This window comes from Eschrichtius robustus, chromosome 14 (assembly GCF_028021215.1).
Source record: "Eschrichtius robustus isolate mEscRob2 chromosome 14, mEscRob2.pri, whole genome shotgun sequence".
NCBI lineage: Eukaryota > Metazoa > Chordata > Mammalia > Artiodactyla > Eschrichtiidae > Eschrichtius > Eschrichtius robustus.
The window spans coordinates 50,461,497-50,481,937 of record NC_090837.1 but is presented as its reverse complement, the minus strand read 5'-3'; the positions used below and the strand labels follow the sequence as shown (position 1 = coordinate 50,481,937).

The 20,441-nt window shown below is 40.5% G+C and overlaps 1 protein-coding gene across 1 annotated transcript in view; it reads right to left on the bottom strand.

Moving 5' to 3' along the window:
• Positions 1-9,973: 9,973 nt before the first annotated feature.
• DTNA (dystrobrevin alpha) overlaps positions 9,974-20,441 on the bottom strand; it is a 285,381-nt gene continuing 274,913 nt past the window's right edge. The window contains exons 21-25 of the mRNA XM_068563775.1: positions 18,998-19,087; positions 17,579-17,747; positions 15,155-15,287; positions 13,103-13,151; positions 9,974-10,133 (exon numbers count right to left, since the gene is read on the bottom strand). Of these exons, the coding sequence (XP_068419876.1) occupies positions 13,134-13,151; positions 15,155-15,287; positions 17,579-17,747; positions 18,998-19,087 (410 nt within the window). The 3' untranslated portion in view covers positions 9,974-10,133; positions 13,103-13,133. The remainder of the gene's footprint in view (positions 10,134-13,102; positions 13,152-15,154; positions 15,288-17,578; positions 17,748-18,997; positions 19,088-20,441) is intronic.

The window sequence follows — 20,441 nt, the reverse complement described above, 5'->3', positions numbered from 1 at the left end:
CTCACTCTGAAAAAAACAAAAACAAAAAACCCTCTATCATTTCTACTCGTATGTCCTTTGAGTTCCTGTTGAAACTTCGCGGCTAGTGAGTGACAGGTCAGCAGGCTCCTTACCTGCTAACCATTCTGGGCCATTCTTTCATAACGAGATACACATTTGTGTTAACTTGGAGGAGGGGGACAACATTCCTTTGCCATTGGGTCAGATTTTCCTGTGCGTGCGCACTCTCTCTCTCTCTCTTTTTTTTGTTGTTCTAGTTGGGCAGTTCCTGTCAAATCACAGGAGGAGGGGGTGTGTAATCACTGTGCAGTTTACTTCAGCTTCTTGGTTAACAGTGACATTGGGTCCCCGGTTTATGGGAAGCCAAGCTAACCTAATCTCGAACGTTAGAGGAAACGGCTGCAATTCTGTAACCTTTACCCTAACTGCTTGACTGAGTGAGGACTGGAAGGGAGAGTGAGGGGGCGGGGCTGGTAACTTGCCAGTAGGCAAGGGACGCCACCTGTTAATTGGTGTCTGCAGAACAGACCCGTTTTTCTATGGTGATCAGTTGAAGAATATCGTCATTTGTTGAAATGAACCAGTGCCCTTGACTTCTTAGAAGAGGTGAAGGGAATTGATCACAGTAAGTTCTCAGAATGTAAAAAATTGAGATAAACTGCCAGAACTGATGTGTTTTTCATAATGCTTTTCATTCATATTACTACAAATTACTATATGATTATATTTTATAATATGACTCTATTTGATCACACAATAAATCTGTAAAGAAATGAAAATAGGCATCGTACCCTCAATGAGAATTTGGTTGGGAATGAGACGGTAAGTGACCTGCATAGGATCAAATACCCCAGCCTACCATCCCGTTCTCTTGATTCCCAGAGCCACGTTATTTTTCAGTGTATCACCTGACTTCATGAAATGTTGACAGATAGCCAAAACATAGTGATTCAACAATTGGAATACAATAGAATGAATACATGTCATCCCGAGAAAGATCTGTAAGGTAGATCCTGGTTCTTCAACTCACCCAGTTCTGACCTAGGAAAAGAACAAATGCTGGGAGAATCATCGCTTCTTCCTGTGGATCCGAGCAATGACACAGGCTGCATTCCTCTCTATCTGCCCCCTCGTCCCTCTTTGTTTTTGGCCTTTAAGACTGATTTTCACTTGACTTCAGTGAAGTGTTTTGCTTAATTCTGTTTTGAATTAACTTCGGGTAAAGTCTGTCTTATCCGTGAAACCTTAATTTCAAAGGAGTTACTTTTCCTTAAGCCACTGTTTTGTAGGTGACAGCCAAACCCAAATGTTATCTCTTTCCATCCATATTAAAAATGTTCACGGTGGTAATGAGTCATCTCATTCAAAAGTGGTTGTTGGAATTCCCGGCCCAGGTAGCTCACTCAAAATCCTTTCTTAACCGAATTTCTGAAGACTCAGTGAAAGCTGGTGAACAGAGAGTAACTATAGAATCCTATGAAATCCCAATTAGCCAACGAGGTGTCTGAAGTATAACTATTCTGTGAATAACGTGGACCTGCTTTGGGCCATAAAAAGTCTGGTGGCTTCTCACACTTCAAGGGAGTTAGTTATTCAGCAAATACTTGTAGATGGTAAACAGCATGACTGGAAATGTTTCTCTTCGGAATTTTATGTTATTTTCCCGAACATCTTTACAAATGGATATTTTGTGGGATGTTGAGTATAAATATTTAAGAGACTCAGTGAAATGCTGGTTCTGAGCACTTCCGGCTTCCAACCTTTTGTTTGTTTTCCAGTGAGAATGTACAGTAATCCATTTCAAACTCTGGTTTTCGTGGATTTAGACCAGGCTCCCCTGGAGGTAGGAATACCAGGGCAAGAATTAACCAGATTGTAATCTTTGTGCCTGGCGGTCTGACGTCACTTGTAGACTCTGCCAAACTTCCTTTGGAAGCAGATGTTCCTAGAGGGGGAATGTTAATCACTTATCCTCTTATGTTTGTTCAGTAAGTGCTGATTCGTGGGAAATTCAAGGATTTAGGCTATGGTTACAAATAATTCACAAGGGATATACGTTTTCAGAGAGAATAAACATGATTATTCCAACACATTTTTTCCTCTTTCCTGGCATTTCTCATGTTTTAATTCAAGCTTTCCCATCGCCTTCCAGTCAGGGAGGACTTGTCATATACTGTCCTTCCCCAGTGCAATAGCTCCCATGTCAATCTGTGGGTAATTTACAGATCTTAGTAATATTTTCTAATCGCCAGTCTAACATTGAAATATAAACTTCAAGCCCTCCTCCTTGTATTTGTAAATGCTCTCTTTTAGCCAAAAAGAGTGGAATTAAAACAAAAAACCCCAAAAGAATCAGATCTGTTGATGATTTACAAACAAGGAAAACAGTGGGTCCCACCCATGTCAGCACTGTGATAACAGTGGCCTTTGGTTGCTATAATGAATGGGTATGTATTGATACATGTATTAGGAGACTATTGCCACTGATACAAAAATATCAAGATTTTTAATATATATACATATATATATTTTTTGCATTCAAAGAATACACACTATTTGGAACATAAAGCTAAGTAAAACTGATATAAGACTGATTTATACTTATATAAGTCTACAGCCCCAGATTTCTTTATTGGCAATTGCTATTGAACTGAATGAGTAATCGACTACGGTAAGGATGAAAGTTCAGTCAGAGGTGAACTTGAGGCAACTGCTGAAGCATCTCTCCCAGGAAGTGGTGGGGACCTTTCATGTAATTTGTGGTGTGTTCTATAGTTTCTTTGGGTCACCAGAATTTGCTTATTATGTATTTCAAACTTTCAATTATTTAGAGAATTAAAAAGAAAATATGTTAGAACAAGTTTCTTCCGGAAATTGCGCGATAGGGACATTCTATAATGATATACAAATCCTACTATATGTTAGTAGCTATTCCAGAAATATCGGGGTGGTACTTTTTATTATTGTTATTATTTTTAAACTGAACTACAGTTGATTTATAATGTTGTGTTAGTTTCTGGCGTACAGCAAAATGATTCAGTTACACGTATGAGGTGGTGCTTTTTAAACGGAGAACACAAGCTTTTACAGAATGTATTTGATTCAATAAATGGAAAAATCTCTAAGAGGCAGGTTGCAGGTTTCCTCTGTAGAGTCCAAGCTTATATGGTTATTTCCAGAGTCTGTTCCAACACCCCATTGAGATTACAGTGGAGAGAAAGGATAGAACAAAGAAATGGCGAAAACAGGGCTATCTTAGGCCCCTCCCTCTGATCTCATGTCTAAAGAATTTGATTCTTCTCTTAGATGAACTGAAAAATGTCCTCTCTTCAAAGAAATGGGAGGGCAAGTTAATGACCTGGTCAAAATTTCTGAGGTAGCCTCAAGAATATGTGGATTCACAAAGTCAATCACTGCCTTAAAAAAAAAAAAGCAGCGCACTATCAACTATGCCAAAATTCAACTTGATTTTTGCAGATTCTCCTTAGCATCTAGATGTTTGAACAAGTCTTATCCATAGGTCATCTCATTTCAGAAACCCCCAAAGTGAACAAACCCACGGATGTTCTCATTTTAGTGAATTCTGCAGCTAATATCATCCTGGAGGGGCATCAGAATGTAGTCCTGCTAAACATTAAAATTTTGACTAGAAAGGTACATTCATGGTAGAATAAGCATTTTCTGTACTCTAAATGTCCCACTGTAGGAGAATATCTTACTTGCTTTACGATGCAGAATTCACCCGAGACTTATTCCTGCCTGATGCTGGAGTGTCTCTTTGCTTGCTTTCTTGGGCGATCAGTCTCTCTGATTTGACTGGGACTGAGGCATTTCTCAGGCCTCTTGGCTTTCAGTGCAAAACTGGGTCAGTCTCAGGCAAACTGCTGACTCACTTTCTGAGAGGAGTCCTGGCTCTGTTATCAGGTCTTTTGCAGCCAGGAGATCAGCATACAAATCAGTGTCTCCACGTCTCCCAACGAGCATCACTTCCATCTGGCTGTGGAGTACAGGCGTGCCCCGCAACTTCCTACTTCCGGTGCTTACCAGAGTCTATTCCAGATAGACTTTCACCTCTTCCAAAGCTTCCATTAAAAGTCCTGGCTGTGACTACTGATATTTAGGAGAGTAGCCTGAGGAATGGTGTGTCTTCCTTATTTTTCAATATCTTCTATATTTATTGCTCAACTACTTTGTACGAGGCATTGGGTTCGGTGATGTTCTACATGAATGCGGACCCTGCTCACCACCAGCGTGGAGTCTGGTAAGACAAGTAACCAAGCAATTACTTACAAAGCTTAATCCTTTCATCAGGCCAGGCCAGGATGAGGCTACAGTGTTGGAAGAAATTCTGTTAGTTTTATACTACTCACCATCACAGATGTGCAATTTAGCTTTATGCTAAGTAGTAATATGAAAAACAACTTTGCCTTTAAAAATTTGTTTTTAAAGGTTATACTCCATTTACAGTTATTACAAAACATTGGCTATATTCCTTGTGTTGCACAGTATACCTTGTAGCCTATTTTATACCCAAAAGTCTGTACCTCCCACACCCCCATATTGCCCTCCCCCCACTCCCCACTGGTAACCACTAGTTTGTTCTCTATATCTGCGAGTCAGCTTCTTTTTTGTTATATTCACCAGTTTGTTGTATTTTTTAGGTTTCACATATAAGTGATATCATACAGTATTTGTCTTTGACTTATCTCTCTTGGCATAATGCCAAGTCCATCTATGTTGCTGCCAGTGGCAAAATTTCATTCTTTTTTATGGCTGAGTAGTATTCCATTGTATATATATAGATGTATACCACATCTTTATTCATTCATCTGTTGATGGACACTCAGGTTGCTTCTATATCTTGGCAATTGTAAATAGTACTGCTATGAACTTTGGGGTGCATGTATGTTTTCGAATTAATGTTTTTGTTTTTTTTCAGCTATACACCCAGGAGTGGAATTGCTGGGTCACATGGTAGTTCTAGTTTTTTAAGGAACCTCCTTAATGTTTTCCATAGTGGTTGCACCAGTTTACATTCCCACCAACAGTGTATGAGGGTTCCGTTTTCTCCACCTCCTGACTTTGTGCTTTTTTAGAAAAATAAAAAAATGGAAGACTGTCCCTTACACCACTCAATGTTTACAGTACGTACAGAGACCCTCACAATGGCTGGAAAAACATGTCTTTGCCGTTGAACAAGTATGCTCATTTGTAGTGGACAGTGAGAACTAGGAAGTTATGTTTTACATGCGGTTTTCAGTATCTTTTCTTAGCTTTGGTTTAGGTTTTCTGGTAAAATTATACTCTTCTTATTATCCTGTTAAAATATTTGAATCCTTCTACAATGAAGAGGCTTCTCGGATCTCTTTGCATTACTCTTTTCTCATACACTAACTCCCCAAAGCCAGCATTTTTAAAAGGACTATAAAGGATTTTGTTTTTCAGAGGACCATTGTTCCCAAGTTGGCTACAAACCCGGAAAAGGTTCTTGCCCTAAGCTGCTCCAGTGTTCGACAACCAGACCGGCCCCATTACTCCTGACTATGCCAGTGAAGTCTTAGGGGAATGTTTTGGGCTGTGCCGGTTCTTGGTGTATATCACAGTCTTGCTTCAGGATCTGATGTCTTAGAAAAAAATTTGATACTGAAAATCTCTTTTCACCTTTCCATTGCCTCCCAGTTCTCCTTTACTAGCTCAGATAATGTTTAGAACAAAAAATTTGCAAACTTTAATATGTGTTGCTAGGGCAACCAGAAGACAGCAGTAGGACTTAAACCAAAGCCAAGGAATTGAGCACAACTCCTTCGATGAATCTTAGTCTTGGCCAATGACTGATCTAGCAGGGGTGAGGTGAAGTCTTCATAGAACTGGATAGAGGGAGAAGCCTAATTTCAGAAACTCCTCCGAAAAGTGCACGATCTTCTCAGAAGTGGGAAATTTCTTGTGTTTTCCCTCTGTTCCTTGTTTGATGGCATGCCCAGTCTTCTTCCCATCTCAGCCTTGTCTGCAGATTCTTTCAGAACAAAGGTAGCTCCCTAGGTTATTCTTCTGGATGACCAAGAGCTCCTCAAATGGATATTGTGAGGATTAAATGTAAATAAAGCAGTTTTTTCTAAAGTTGTAAAGGATTACACAAATGTTAGTTATTTTTTCCCAGTATTTGGAATTTGGGGGAGAAAAGAAAGAAGAAAGAAGAAGAAGAGGAAGAGAAGAAAGGCGAGGGTGTATGGATTTTTTATGTTGATTACAACAAGGCTCTCCATGAGCAGCAGAATAGTATCTCATTAAAAAAAAACCCTGCAACCCCAAAGGCAGGAAAAGGTGAGGTATTTGGCCTCAGTTGCTTGATCCTCAATGGGTGGTCCATGCTTCATGCTGCAAATACTGACTTGTCAGTCTTTCTCCTTAGAACAGACTAACCTCATGTTGCTTTAGGAAATTCACTGAAACAAAGGAACAAAATACACAAGATATAGTGTTTTTAAAAAGATTTTTTAATGAAGAAATAATTCCATTCCAAAATATAGACACACAATTAAATAGTTTAATCACTTCAAAATATAACATGTCCCCAGGAGGTTCCAACACACACACATACACACAAAACAATACTTAACAGCAATACAAAAAACCTATACAATAGTAGTTTTGTTACATACCAATGAATGTTGTGAAATCTTTAGTGTCTCTGAATTGGTTATTTCAAATGGTGTCAAATTACAGTAGTCACAATTAAAAATGTCTTATAGTTAATTAGCTTCAGGATGTGATACTTCTGATTTTTCCCCCCCTCTTTTTGGTTCAAAGGTAAAAATGCCCTTTCTTCTGAGGACACGGTGGAGTTCTTGTTTGTGTCTCCTTGTGCGGAATTGAACCAAGGTGATTGCAGCAACCAAAGGCTGCCGGGATTTACAACGTCTACTTACAGTTAACAGCCAAGAACTAATAAGGGTGGACAAAGATGATCAAAATAAAAGCAGACATCAGTGCTAAATTATGATGCAACAGTCTGGCTCATGCATATAAGAAAATACATAGTATATCACAACAAAGGCCACACTCTTATGTAGTTCAGTTCACATTACTACTTACAAATGAACCTTCCCTGCCTTTATAGTAGATCACTCGAGAATCCATTTTTCACAATCTCCAGCACATCTCCCTCTGACCAACTAAATTTACCCCGACTTCCATCCTGACCAACCACAACTGATTCCTGAATCCCCTACAGTAGATTTCACCCTCCTCCCTCCCTCTATTACATGGCCCCGTGGGGGAGGGTTGGCTGTGTTAGACCAGTGCTCATTAATAGGCCAACATCTCTAATGGAGGTGGATGTGCAATTCATCGTGGAACAAGAAAGAAACAACCCCCGCCAGACGGAATTGGATCTAACGGACAGGACTGGTGGCACCTGCTGGGTTTGCACTTAGAACAGGCCCCAAAAGTAGATTTGGAGAGCCAAGGAAAGAAACCCACCGCAAACCACAAACACCCAGAATAACACACGCCATTTTGTCTCGGTTACAGGACAGGGGTGCTTGAGTCTGGTCTCAGTGCTGACGTGGAGCTAAGAGAAAGAAAAGGTGGCTGGTTAGTCAGGAATTGGTCATTGGCAGCAGTTTCCAGAGTCCTTGCAATGGCTTTGTACGATGGTTTCGACAACCGTGTGATGGAGTTGGCAATGAATGCTATGACGGGGGAAGGTTATTGGCAGAACAGTTCAAACCTTAGACAAACGTTTTGATGTAGAAACACAAAATGACAACACCTGTCAGCTCGGTCCAGTTGGTGGCCGAATGCCACCTGCAGGGTCAGGGTTCTGAGTTCGAGAACTGCCCGGCTATGATTGAGAGCTGACAGCCATGTAGGTAGCTGGGATGTAGTGGTTTTAAGTACTGAGTATGAGGCACCAGTGGCCACCTGCTCCATCTAGAGAGGCACGGGTTCACAGAGGATGGGCAGTGGAAAAGAGATGAACATTAAGATATACCAACAAAATCCGCAAAAAAATCCATCTGTGCAAAGAAATCTGAGAACTGTGCAGTTGTGTCCCTTTGGTGTCAGCCTGTTCTCAGGGACATTTGTCAGGCTGGTTCTCCGGAGGGAAATATGATTAAGTACATCAGTGGGCAGACTGGGCTCCTCGCTAATGCCAACCAAGAGCTTTACTAGCCCCAAGGCAAGCGATTTTGTTCCACAGGGCAGCCAAGGAGGTGGTTTTTGACCCAGTGCACAGACGTGAACATCTTAGAGCTCTCTGGAGAGGAAGCTGGAAGATGTCAGGATGTCTCTTCTCAGCTGGGTACCCACCAACTACCGACTCTGGGAGGTGGCAGGTTTTTGCCAGCCCTGGAAGCAAAACCGAATAGCTGAAGCTTTGAGGTTGACTCAGAATCTTTCTTGCTTATTCTGAATAAGGCCTTTTCAGAGATTTTATTATACAACTTTATTCTAAAGCAGTGTGGTTCTCCAACTTCGGCGTACATCAGAATCACCTGGAGGGTTTATTCAAACACAGATTACTGGGCCCCAGCCCCAGAATGTCTGATTCCGTAGGCCTGGGTTAGGGCCTAGGAATCTGCATTTCTGATAAATTTCCAGGTGACACTGACGCTGCTGGTCCAGGGACCACACTGTGAGAACCACTGTTCTAAAATGATGCTCTCTTCTTTCTCTTAAGGGAGAAACAGGAATCCAGGGAAGCTGCCAATTTAAGGATTATGTATCTACTATGTTGTAGGATGTTTATTTCATCAAATCTTGACACGAGTAGAAGATGATTTTTTCATTTCCCCTGAATCCCTAAGGGAGGTCTTTAGCGCTCCCCAAAGAGGGCCCTCAGAAAGGACCATCGACAGAGTCATTCATTCTCCCTTCCTTGTCAGTTCTTTTGCACATTAGCTTTTCACGGAGTGCAAAATCCCAACTCCACTTAGAGGAGCCCGTTTCCTCTCACGTGACCAGAGGAGGCTGCATGCAGAACACCAGGTAGCCAGCTAAGGCAATACACATTCAGAAAGAAAAGGAGGGCGAACGTTTGCAAGCGCACTTTAAGCCTGTACGTTTAAAGCTGAAAGGCGTCCAAACGACCTGATAGGGGAACTTGCGGTTGAGCGGTGCTGTTAGAGACATGCTCCCTAAAGCTGAACCGAGAGGAACCAGCCCGTGGAAGAGCAGAGATAACTTGAGTCCATTGGGGGGATCTTATGGCACCTGTGGTTTATAAACAGCTTTAGTAATGAGTATTTCAAAACGGAGTTCACAGTTTTTAAGAAGATCTGTGCTGATTTTAAAAACTAGATTCTATATAATTTGAATGTTGCCTTTTTTTTTTTTCGGGAATATGATCTCTATTTGGAAAAAAATATTTACACTAAACTCTATGGCTGATTGGTTAGAGTATCTTGAAAGAAAACAACCCCAAGTTGGAAAGAAGCCCCAAAGACTGGATTCTCCTGGTGTGTTTGGTTCAAGCCTCTGCTCTCAGAGACTTGGAGACAAGTGCAGACCATGCAGGCCGAGGGCCCTTCTTGGCTTTAGGGCTCTGAGTCTGTACCCTCAGGAACCAAATCCTTCGGGCTTAGTGAGTAATTGCAAGTGGTTGTTTTTCTCCAAGTGCTGTGGAAAAAAAAAAATGTACAGTGTATATAATCAATTGTTTTGCTAAAATCTCAGAGAATTCAGAAATCAAACTCCTAGCTATAAACAGTATTAATATTGTCGTTGTAAACTGACCAGGTTCAATATCATGTGCAAAGGTTTAAGATGCTTGTTAATACTGCCGTTGTGAGTAACAGCAGGACGGGATTTCAGCCTGTGTTTTCATTTTGAGGGATGAGACATGTTACAGAAGATGTAGCTGATAAGTTAGCTTTGAACAGAAGTCTTTTTTTTTTTTTTCCTTCTCAAAACACACATCTATGAACTACAAATCTGAGAACGAAAAGTTAGCTGCGCTATAGCCGGCAGAACGCGTCTTTAGGGGCAGGGGTCTGTCGGGAGCTGCTGCGTGCGGTGGGTCCTCTCTTCTGTGAGGTGAGGCTGCCGTCATCTCCTCTGTAGGGGTGGGTGCAGCTCTGTCCTTCATCACCAGTTCTCATGTTACTTTCATCTGTCTGACTATAGCTTGCCTGGGAATAAGCAATGTGTAATTTTTTTTAAAGATGGTAACTGCTCTCTAAATTAGGGTTATGAAGCTTAGAATCACCCCTTCCCCCCCAACACACACACACACACACACACACACACACACACACACACACGTGCGCACACACACACCCTCTACTTTCTTCCTCTGACAATCAGGAATGAATGTCCTGGGACACTGTGGGCTACTGCACCTTCTGAAAGAAGAGAGGACAAGAATCCTCCATGCTGAGTCTCTTGCCTAGTGGGTACCTGAGGCATCTGGAGGGTTAAAGCAACGTAAACAGAAATATTTGTGTTGTCCTTTGGACAAGGAGATGAGAGCACTGACTCACCATCAGAAGGCCATGCTAATTTTTAAAAAAATCCACTTTGATCTTCCAACCCTCCAATTTCTGAAGTTAGGATGTGGCTGGTCAAGGCACGCGGAGTACCATGTGGCCAGAAGGATGAAAAAGGGACCAACCCAAGATCCGAATGGGCCGGAATGGGGTTTTGGTGGACTCTAATTTGAGTGCTAACCTTTCTGTGTACTGTTTCTTCTAATGTGGCTAGTTGAAAAGCAATAAGTCAGGTTTCACTCTATTCACTCTTGTTAGTGTGTTGGTAAGTGCCTATTTATCTTCAGAGAGGCCTAAGGCTCTTCTCGAGCAGAGGATGGGTCTTCCATGTCTCTGCTGTTTCACCTTTGGCCCTTTAGTCACGTAGGGCTCTGCTTGGTGGATGCCTAATTGACTCTGAGCGCTGAAATCGGCTTTAGGACCCTTGCAGAAGAGATGCATATACTTTGGGATAATTTCTGGTCTTGTAGTGTAGCCAGAAAGCCCAAACAGATAGATTTCAACAGATGAACTGTTCTACAATTTCAGCTGTATTTCTTGGCTACATCAAGAAAAATTACAGTAGGGTAGAACTAGGTGCAAAGATGAAAATCTACTAGTTCCTACAGTGTTCTACCCGGTCTTAAATGAATTTTGTCTGATTTGCTGATTTAGTGACAGGCTGGTTTATATTTAGAGTTCTGTGGGATGCCAGCTAGGTAGGTAAGGATGCAGTAAGCGGCAGAGGCCACAACTGTTTTAACTTTTCACTGCCAAATTGGCAACAGAAGATTTAAAAAGGGCCTAAGAACTTTCAGAGTACTGAAATCTCTGGCGTTTATGGACATGAACCAAATACCACTTTTTATCTGGGTTTATGTCAAGGGCATTTCATTAGGCTTTTAGAAAAGTATATTTTTCCAAGAACTACCTACTGATGTTTAAATAATGTGCAGAACAAAAATGATCAAATTGCGGGAGCTCAGAGAAAGAAAATGCTATGAAAGGAAAAGCCTTGCTCCTTTGGGACTAGATTTGTTATAACTGGACTGAATATTTTCAGAAACAGCTCCTGGGAATTTTTCACTGCAGTCATCATGAATCAGGAGAACATGTGGTGTAGCATTCTCAAATCCAAGGGAGGCAGACTAAAACGCACTCAATAAGATCCTCCCTTTTACACCAAGAGGGCCTCACAGCTCAAAAAATATATTTCATAATAACAATTACACTTTAATTTTTACTTGCTTAATCTTAACCTGAGGACCAAGACAGGAGGTCAGTAGTGCTTGAACTAGAATGTATTCTTTACTAATTGATATGTCATTTAGGAGATATATATCGCTTTTTCAATTTAGCAGCCAGAGTTGAGTTTCCTATCAACTGCACTATTCCATGGGTGGGAAAAGACTGTAGAACTAAAGTGGATACAAGTCCTTGGGACCGTGCATCCAGATGACCGTAAGAGGTGTATTAGCTTTGAAGTGTAATGTGGGACATCTAAATGGCCATTGGCTGGAGCCAGAGAAGCCATCAAGTCTCATGGGACAGTGTAGCCGAAGGTATATCAAATCATTGTACGAAGCTGAGTCCCAGCCGTATTTACACAATTAGAGCGGGCAAGCTAGTTCTGAGTCCCGGGGGCTCCCATACACTCACATAATAATTATAGTCACTCCCAGGGACTGAATAGCTTGTAAAGCACTGAGCATGGTGCTAGGCATGTATGTGTGTACTCAGAATAAAATGATAGTGCGTCTGCCACTATGTTAAGCTCTTTAAAAGCTATATCTCAGTGAGTACAACTCCTCCATGAGGTAGGTATTGTGACATATGTTGTACAGAGGGAACAGAGGCTCAGAGAAGTCTAGTAGTTTGTCAAAGAGTATGCTGCTAAGATTTGATGGAACTCATATTTGAAATCAGTCTATTCGAGTCGAGGGCCTAAGCTTCAGACTACTATAGTGAAGTGATCCTGCCAATGAAGTGCTATTCTCTTTACATGAAAAAAATTACTGAGGATTTCCCATGTATTTAGGTAGATCCTTAAAGCTGGGGGACCACATGCCACAGAAATGATATCTGAAATTAATTTATATCTTGCTGGATTCCACAGTGGATTTGAATCAGCTGTTCTAAAACCATAAGGCTGTAGAAGCTTTCCTCTCTGTTTTTGCTTCTTTTGTTTTCTTTAATAACGCATGCTTTGGCTTTCACTCGTTAAGGTACACACTTTGATCTTTTGGGCCCTGAATACAGCAGGACTAAGGAGCTGACTCATCTCTGCAAGTGCTGAGCAAGCCTGGACTTTTCTCTCTCAAATGCTAGAGAGGCTGAAAACTTGGATGCGGTTATGGATCAGTGTTAATGGCTTCACAGCTACGAATTTCTGGGGCATCTTTGGTATTACTGAAATTTCTATGCCAATTTTCCTAATTAATAGAGTAAAAAGTCAACTCCCAAGGTTGCCTGCCAAATCTCCACTGGATTATAATGAAATGCTTCGTAGACTGGGAAGGAGGATATTTTATCATAGAGAAAACCTAAGAGAGAGTGATTGTGAATATAGGTTACAAGTTATCAGAATCCAGTGTACAGTGGCCACGTTTCCTCCTAAATAAGAGGATACTTACTTGAGAGGAGAGTGATAAAAGGATATTGCATTCAACCTTGCAAGCTGACCTGTGGGTGACAAAGGACACAAACAAGAAAGGTGACATGTCATGTCTGTGATGTAGTCAAGCTTGTGAATTATTTGGTTGGAAGCCATGCAGAAAGATAGAGAGAGACAGAGAAAGAGAGAGAGAGAGTCCAAGGAATGAAAGTAACTTTCTGGCCCATCCAACAACGATACACTCATAGAGCAGTCAAGGAAAACCACTTCAACCTTCTCCAGGGCATATATCTTGAGTGGGGACACACAGGCCTGTTATCTCTCAGCCCTTTTCTTTGTCTTTCCCTTGAAGTCACTGGGTGGGGAAAGGAAAGGAGAGAGAGAGAAGGAGCTTAACATCTACCGGAGATGGCACGAACTCCAATCGGAGCTGATGCTATTAATAGAATTTCCCTTCACTTTGGTCATATCAGGTTAAATTCCTAATTCATTAAAATAAATAAAAATCTAATATCTTATATGAAATGACTCTCTTTCTTTTAAAAAAAATCTAGAATTTCATTGACTGTGGTCACCAAAATCCAGAAACTGATATGGGCTCAAAGAGGGAGGTCTAACAGGCACCTCTAACAGCATGAACCAGAATATTGATTATTTCACCACCTCTCTCTCTCCCTCTACGCAGCAGAGCCAAATGAGATACGAGTAGGAATGCCATCCCTCAGAGTTCCAGAGACACCCTGAAGCTTCATCTAGACTAACTTCCTTCCACCGATAGGCCATAGAAGTCGCAAAGAAAGAGCGTCCTCCACGGTCTGCACTCAAGGCAACTTTGTTTCTATAACGTTAAAGTACGGCTTTACATATCTGGTCACTGTTTGTTTTGTTTATCTAGGCCAGCATTGTAGTTGCTTCTGAAATGTGGCTGTTAAACTGAAAAGGCTAATGGAACATTCCAGAGAGGCAAAGCTTCTGTGTTATATTGTCAAGATGGGGTTGGTGGGCTTCCCTCTTGCTCTATTCTTCTTGGGAAGATATTTCGAAACAATCTATAAACATATGAGAAGGAGAAGATAATTTATTCTCTCTGCTTCTCTTTCCTTCACTAATAGAGAAAGAGAGGGCTACTGCCAACCTAAGACAGTGGAAAAAGCTTGTCTGGCCATCGGACAGAAAGCCTGACATGACAAAATAACCCCCGGGGTCTGGGAGGCAGCAGGTCTCAACCAGCCAAATACCCCTGAACTCCCAGAACCCCAACAAGACACAGGGAAGGGAAACATACAAGAAAAACAAACATGGCAGTAGAACAATCTCCATGGGGAAAATGCATCCCCTTAAGGATGAGTGGCTAATTACACTTATTCCCAATTGCATGTGTCATGTCCAGTGACTTCTCAGATGGATTAATATGCTCCAGTACATATGACAATCTGCCCAACCACACCCTGCTGAATGTGGGCCTACAGTTCCCCTAACATTTCTTGGTGAGGTTTGTCACTTTTTCACTTCTTGACATTTGATATAAGGCAGGCAGTGAGGGAAGCTGAGGACAAATGATTCAAGGGAGGAGGTATATTTACGCTTAGTCAATTTCCTTGAGCTTTGTTCCCTGAGTCATCCCACAGTATCCATGGGGGATTCGTTCCAGGACATTCCCACACAGCAGACACCAACATCCACGGATGCTCAAGTCCCTTATAGTTGAACCTCAGTATCCACAGATTCTGAATCTGTGGATATGGAGGGCCGACTGTATCTCTTCTTAAAAAGCATTTTCCTAATGATTTTGGAGGATCATGGACTGCTAGTCACCATGTTTCCACTAATGTGGAAGGCCTCTTTTACTTTCCAACGCAGAATTCATAGGAATTCATGGTGAGTGACAGCTATACGAAGTATTTAACATTTTTCCTGTCTAGAATTCATGGACTAAGGAGTTCAGTCAGAATATTCCAGAAAGGGAGGGTGGAAGGAAGGAGAAGTCACCGAATTTTGGAGTAATGGAAAAGACCCAGCTACTGAGGGGCTGGGGCAGGAGTGGTAGAGGATGTGGGCCAGCTTTTGGTACCTGGTAGGCTTCGTCCTGTAGCTTCTGTTTCAGGTACTCCTCCATCTTCAGCTCATTCTCCAGCTGCCGGACTGAGTCATCTTCATAGTTCTCATCCTCTGGCCGTACATATGGGTCCCCATCTTCTGTAACCCTGGGAATCAACCACAGTGGGAGTTTCGGAGCAAATCTTAAAGGAAAGTATGAGTGGAATTCCTGTGTTAGCTGTAGTTCTGGGCACACATTTATTTAGTCCTTCAATTCACTTCTTTGCTTCAATTCACTTCAATTCTGTGTCTTCTTTGACATAATGAAAAAACTTTAAAAAAGCTTTGGAAGTTTGGAGGAATATATGATCAAGGTGTTCTCGCAGACAATTTTTCTACGGCAATCTGGTGATCACCGTCCTCTATGTTTTCCTAGGGTTAACAGGAATGAGCTGACCTTTAAATGTCTGTCATTCTTAAAAAGGGTAGGCTTATCCTTTGAGAGGACATAGTTTTTCCAATTTGGGGGCTTAAAAAAAAATGGAATCCAAGAACACTTTCTATAAGGGAAGTAAGCCCTCTAGTGAAATAATGATTAGGACATTTGTTCATAATTTAACCCTCTTTGTGTTATACATGTATATAGGCAAGTGCACCCATGTGCTTTATTTCTGTGGTAGAGTCAAGTCTCTCTCATCGATCAGCTGATCAATGTCAGGAAGACTAATACTCTAACCCATAGCTCTTGATCTTCAAAATTTATACTAGCTCTGAGCTTCAGAAATCCATTTAAATTGTCCAATTCCACTATGAAATAAATAGATAAGAATGATCTCATTCACTAAATGTGTGACTCTCTCCATCTATTCATCCCGGTATATATAAAGCTCTTCCTGGGACTGAACATAAATTCACAACTAAAATATTCTCAGGCTAAAACACAGTACATGTTTAGATAGTACAGATATTAAAATATCCCCTAAAATGAAAAGAGTGGTCAAGTAGAAGTTTCTGGGTTGGAACTTAAATGCCAATGTTCATGTTTATTTATATCTGTGTCCTCGTTATTTTTAGAGGTTTGGGGTCAGCCTAAATAGGTCTGCGAGGCCTCTATGAACTTTCCCTCCCCAAGCCCCACAGCCGTGTTTGTAGCTGGTCCTGCCACCAGTGTACCAGGGACAGCAGATGGGGTGGCCTTAGTTACAGTTCTGGACCTTAGGACTGGATCAAGAAAATTTTAGGTAACCACCATGTAAATGCTTAATTATAAAAAAATCAAATGGATTTGTATTTACCAGACTAAACTGGTAATTAATTCACCAGTTTGAATAACAAACAAATCAAATAATTCTAAATTATAGGGGAAAGGACAAGAAAGCAAACTGAAATTAAAAGCAGCAGCTTCCTGCCACGTAAAATTATAACTGTTTTGTTTTGATCTTATGCTCTGCCTTTTCACAGCTGGCTTTCAAACCATGTCTATTTATAATTCCCCATTATTACTGGCCTTTTACTCACTGCTTGGATGGAGAGCCAAAACACCAGAAAGGCCTCTGGTTAGTTTCTTCTCTGGGTCTTTAAAACAGCCAGTTTATTTTTGTAGACTCATCTGCAGTTCTTCTCACATTAAGCACCATCACCCTTCTGTAGTTTTTTTTGAACTGTTCATCAATTCTCTTTTCCAGAATTTGGGTGAGCCCCTGCCCACATTTCACAGAACTACGCTTACTTCACTTCCTTCGTTTTACCCTTTTCCCTCCCAAGCTGGGCTCTGCAGGTCTGTCCTAGCTTTTTGCCTTTGTTTCTCAGCTTTGGTTTTCTCTGCCTGACTGCTTTGAGCTGATCCAACGTCACAGAAATTCTAGTGGCGACGTGAGTGATTCTGCTGGCTCCTGTCAAGCTACAGAAGCCTAACTGGGTGAAAAATCTTTGCAAAATGTCTTTTGAAGGTCAGGTTTATACATATGCAATAATTCAGGCGAATTGGACTTCTTTATAATGAGACTTTATACATTTAGTTATTTCAATCACAAGTGCGTATATGATGCTGTTTACACCCACTTTGAACAGAGACCTCTCTAGTATCACCGGGTCCTTTAAGAGCAAATCTAGTAAATTCAGAAGATAGGATGATTTATCTCCTGAACTAGTCTATGAGTCCTGGGAGGGTGGGAGAGATTTTTGACACTATTTTGTATCCAGTTAGCACAGTGCCTTGGGCAAGCCAGGCTCTCAATAAGTACTGGTTGGTTTTTGTTATTGATACTCTGGAAATTGTTAGGGGGAAAAGTCACAATGACAAATTGAAATGTAGCACCCTTCTACCTCTTCTGGCAGAAAAGGAAACTGAATCATTCCTTTCCAAAATAAAGAAGTAAGCAACCATGTTTTTATTTTCCTATGCTCCCTGAAGAGTGTCCTGTTACTGAGAAAATACCCCCAAGCAGAAGATACTTACACGTCGCCACGCATAGCACTTGGGGTAGCTCCACTGTGAAGGTACCCGGGTTTTCGGGCATGGATTTGTGCTAGAAAAGCCTTTTCAGAGGTTGGTGATGGGACCAGATCTTCAAATTGAGTCCGTGCAAATTCAGAATCCACGTTACTCTCAGTTTCACTCCCCGCCTCTATTAGGTACAATTGAAGAAGTGAAGAATGACCTAGATTTTTTTATGATCGATTGGCAAATAAAGGACTAGGCTTAACATTAACCAACCTATGCTGATTAAAACACTGACCAGTTATTGTAAGTAAGTCAAGTATGTGTTTGTTTTTTCTCAGAATGAGAATTGATACTGACATGAATTACCACAAAATCAGTTAGTATACAGTATTGTCTTTTTATCTCAATAATATTATAAGGAATCTTTGTCTTAATAACTGACTTAATTCTTGAAGCCATCTGTTTTTTCCCTCTATAAAAGTCTTTATTAAAACTGTTGTTACTTTTGCCTAATATTACTTTAATTTAGGAAACACAGACCTAAAATATTACATTCACTTAATATTTCAAAAAATTATGAGTATAAACTAATAGTCCTTGAAACGCCTACAATGAGAATAACATTTTTAGTCATCATTTGCTAGGGCAGTGAGTACATGCCATTAAGCATGATGTATTAACTACTGTCATTTTTATCCTATTTGGTAATCTTAATCTAAAATAATAGCAACAATTTTCATTACTTTAATTCTAATTATAGAGGTTTTAAGAAATTTAAATCCAGATTTTTTTTAACATTAAGGTTTTCCTTCTTATAGTTGTTGTAATCTCAACTTTATGACCACAGTCCTTTCAAACAGATATCTTGCTAGGAGGGCTTTAAGGAATAGACGAGATGTATTAGTAACTGGTAAGATATTTATTTGCATATTCACGCTGTTAAAGTTTTTAAAACTCTGTGTAGTAGCATTAGGATGAAGAGTGCTGCAATTTTATGCTATTTATTTTCTTCACAGATCTTTCTTTAGTGATATTGCAAAGGTAAATTTCAGTTTCGCTTCTTTCAAATAGCCATGCGTTCCAAACGAACAAGTCTAAATTAGTAAATAAGACATTTGACCCTATAAAATAACTTTAGCATCATGTCACTTTGGGTCATGATATATCTAACAGTGGCCAACTTGGGATTCTGGATTTACAAGTCAATTTTAATATTTATTCTTTTCTGCAGTTTTCAAACTTTGTGCATTGAGCATGTATTCATGATCTTCTCATTAGCAAAGTATAAACGGTACTAAAAAAATCTAATATCTCAACAAAATATCACATAGACCTTTAAAAAATCTTTTTGTACTTGACAATGAGCAGCTCTCTAACAGAAGTTATGGGTCCTTCTGCAATGAGCAGACAAATGAGAGGGGACCAGGGACTCACCGGAATTCAACTCTTTCACTAGAGAGGACATGGTGTTAGTGATCGAATCCGCTGCTACTAGTAAGTCATTCCTTAAATTTCTTCTTGAACCTTAAGAAAGAATGATAATGAAAAAAAAAAATCAAAGCTTTCCTTTTCCCCAAATTTTTATGCTGTTTATCATTTCCATTGATATCCTAAAGCAAGAAAACTTCCAAGACTCCTCCTTTTCAGAAGTGCTTTGGTTCATTTCCCGAAAAAAATACATTGTGCTCAGGCCAGTGGCCTTTGATATAAGAAGACATGGCAACTGATGGAGATTCATATACTTTATTGTCCAAATTGGGACAATTTTACAAGTGAAAGGGGCGGTATTAATAACAAGACTGGGTGACCTGGCACAAACTGGGATGATCCCAGGTAAGCCAGCACGTGTGGTCATCCTTCTTCAGAATCACCTCACAGATGAAAAGTCTGGTTTTGCCACGAGAGCTGCGCCTCCCCAGCAGCTGCTACTGTTTCAGCCCTTACTTGGTGGCTGAGCACATCAGATTCTGACCTCCATCACCATAGCCTCTGTCTCCCATCAGGGCTCCCCGAGCTCCCCCTATCATTTCAGGTACCTCTTGGGAATGGGAACCCTGTGCACCGTATGTCCCCAGAGTTTGGAAAAGGGGTGAGGATTCTTGCTCCTGCTGCCAAGACATGGGCAGAAGATGTATGCCTGGTACCCTGAACTGGAACTTAGACCATGTTTCTCTATGGTAGAGGAAGATTATTATGAGGTTTCCATCCCACTAAGGGTTAAAAGGGTATCTGTGGGCTGGACTGGGGGTGGGGCAAGGTGGATGTGGAACAGAGGGCCAAATTCATAATATCTTTGGAAAAAAGACTCAAGATTCCAGATACCTGACTTACAGATGAATTTATGCAGGATGAGCTGGGGCTGCTTAGATAGGTCACATTTCATTGTGATTTCTTAGTAAGTAAAACTAAATAAGTAAAATAATAAACACATGTAAACTTAAGAAATCATAGTAGTTAGATAAAACAATAATTATTACAGGAAACTCAAATTGATTTAATATACTGTAAATTTCTTTAAGATTTAGGGAAAGGACAGTTTTCCCTCTAAAAATTAAAAAAAGGAAATTATTTTGCATAACTTAAATCATATTTGTACAACTTTAATCATTTTCTTTTTCAGGAGAAAATGCCCTGTAATGGATCTTCCTTTTTCCCTCAGAACAGAAAGTACATCATGCTCTCCCTTCAAAATGTAAGCTTTTATCCCCTATAAACAGTGGATGAGAGCATCTTTTTCCTCAGTCTCCCTGGATATTACTGATGTTAAACAATTTTTTTGGAATCTGCTAGGCAAAAGGTGATTTTGATTAAAATTTGAATTTCTACAACTATTTGTGAGATTGAACATCTTTTCACATCTTTATTGGCTATTTGTTCT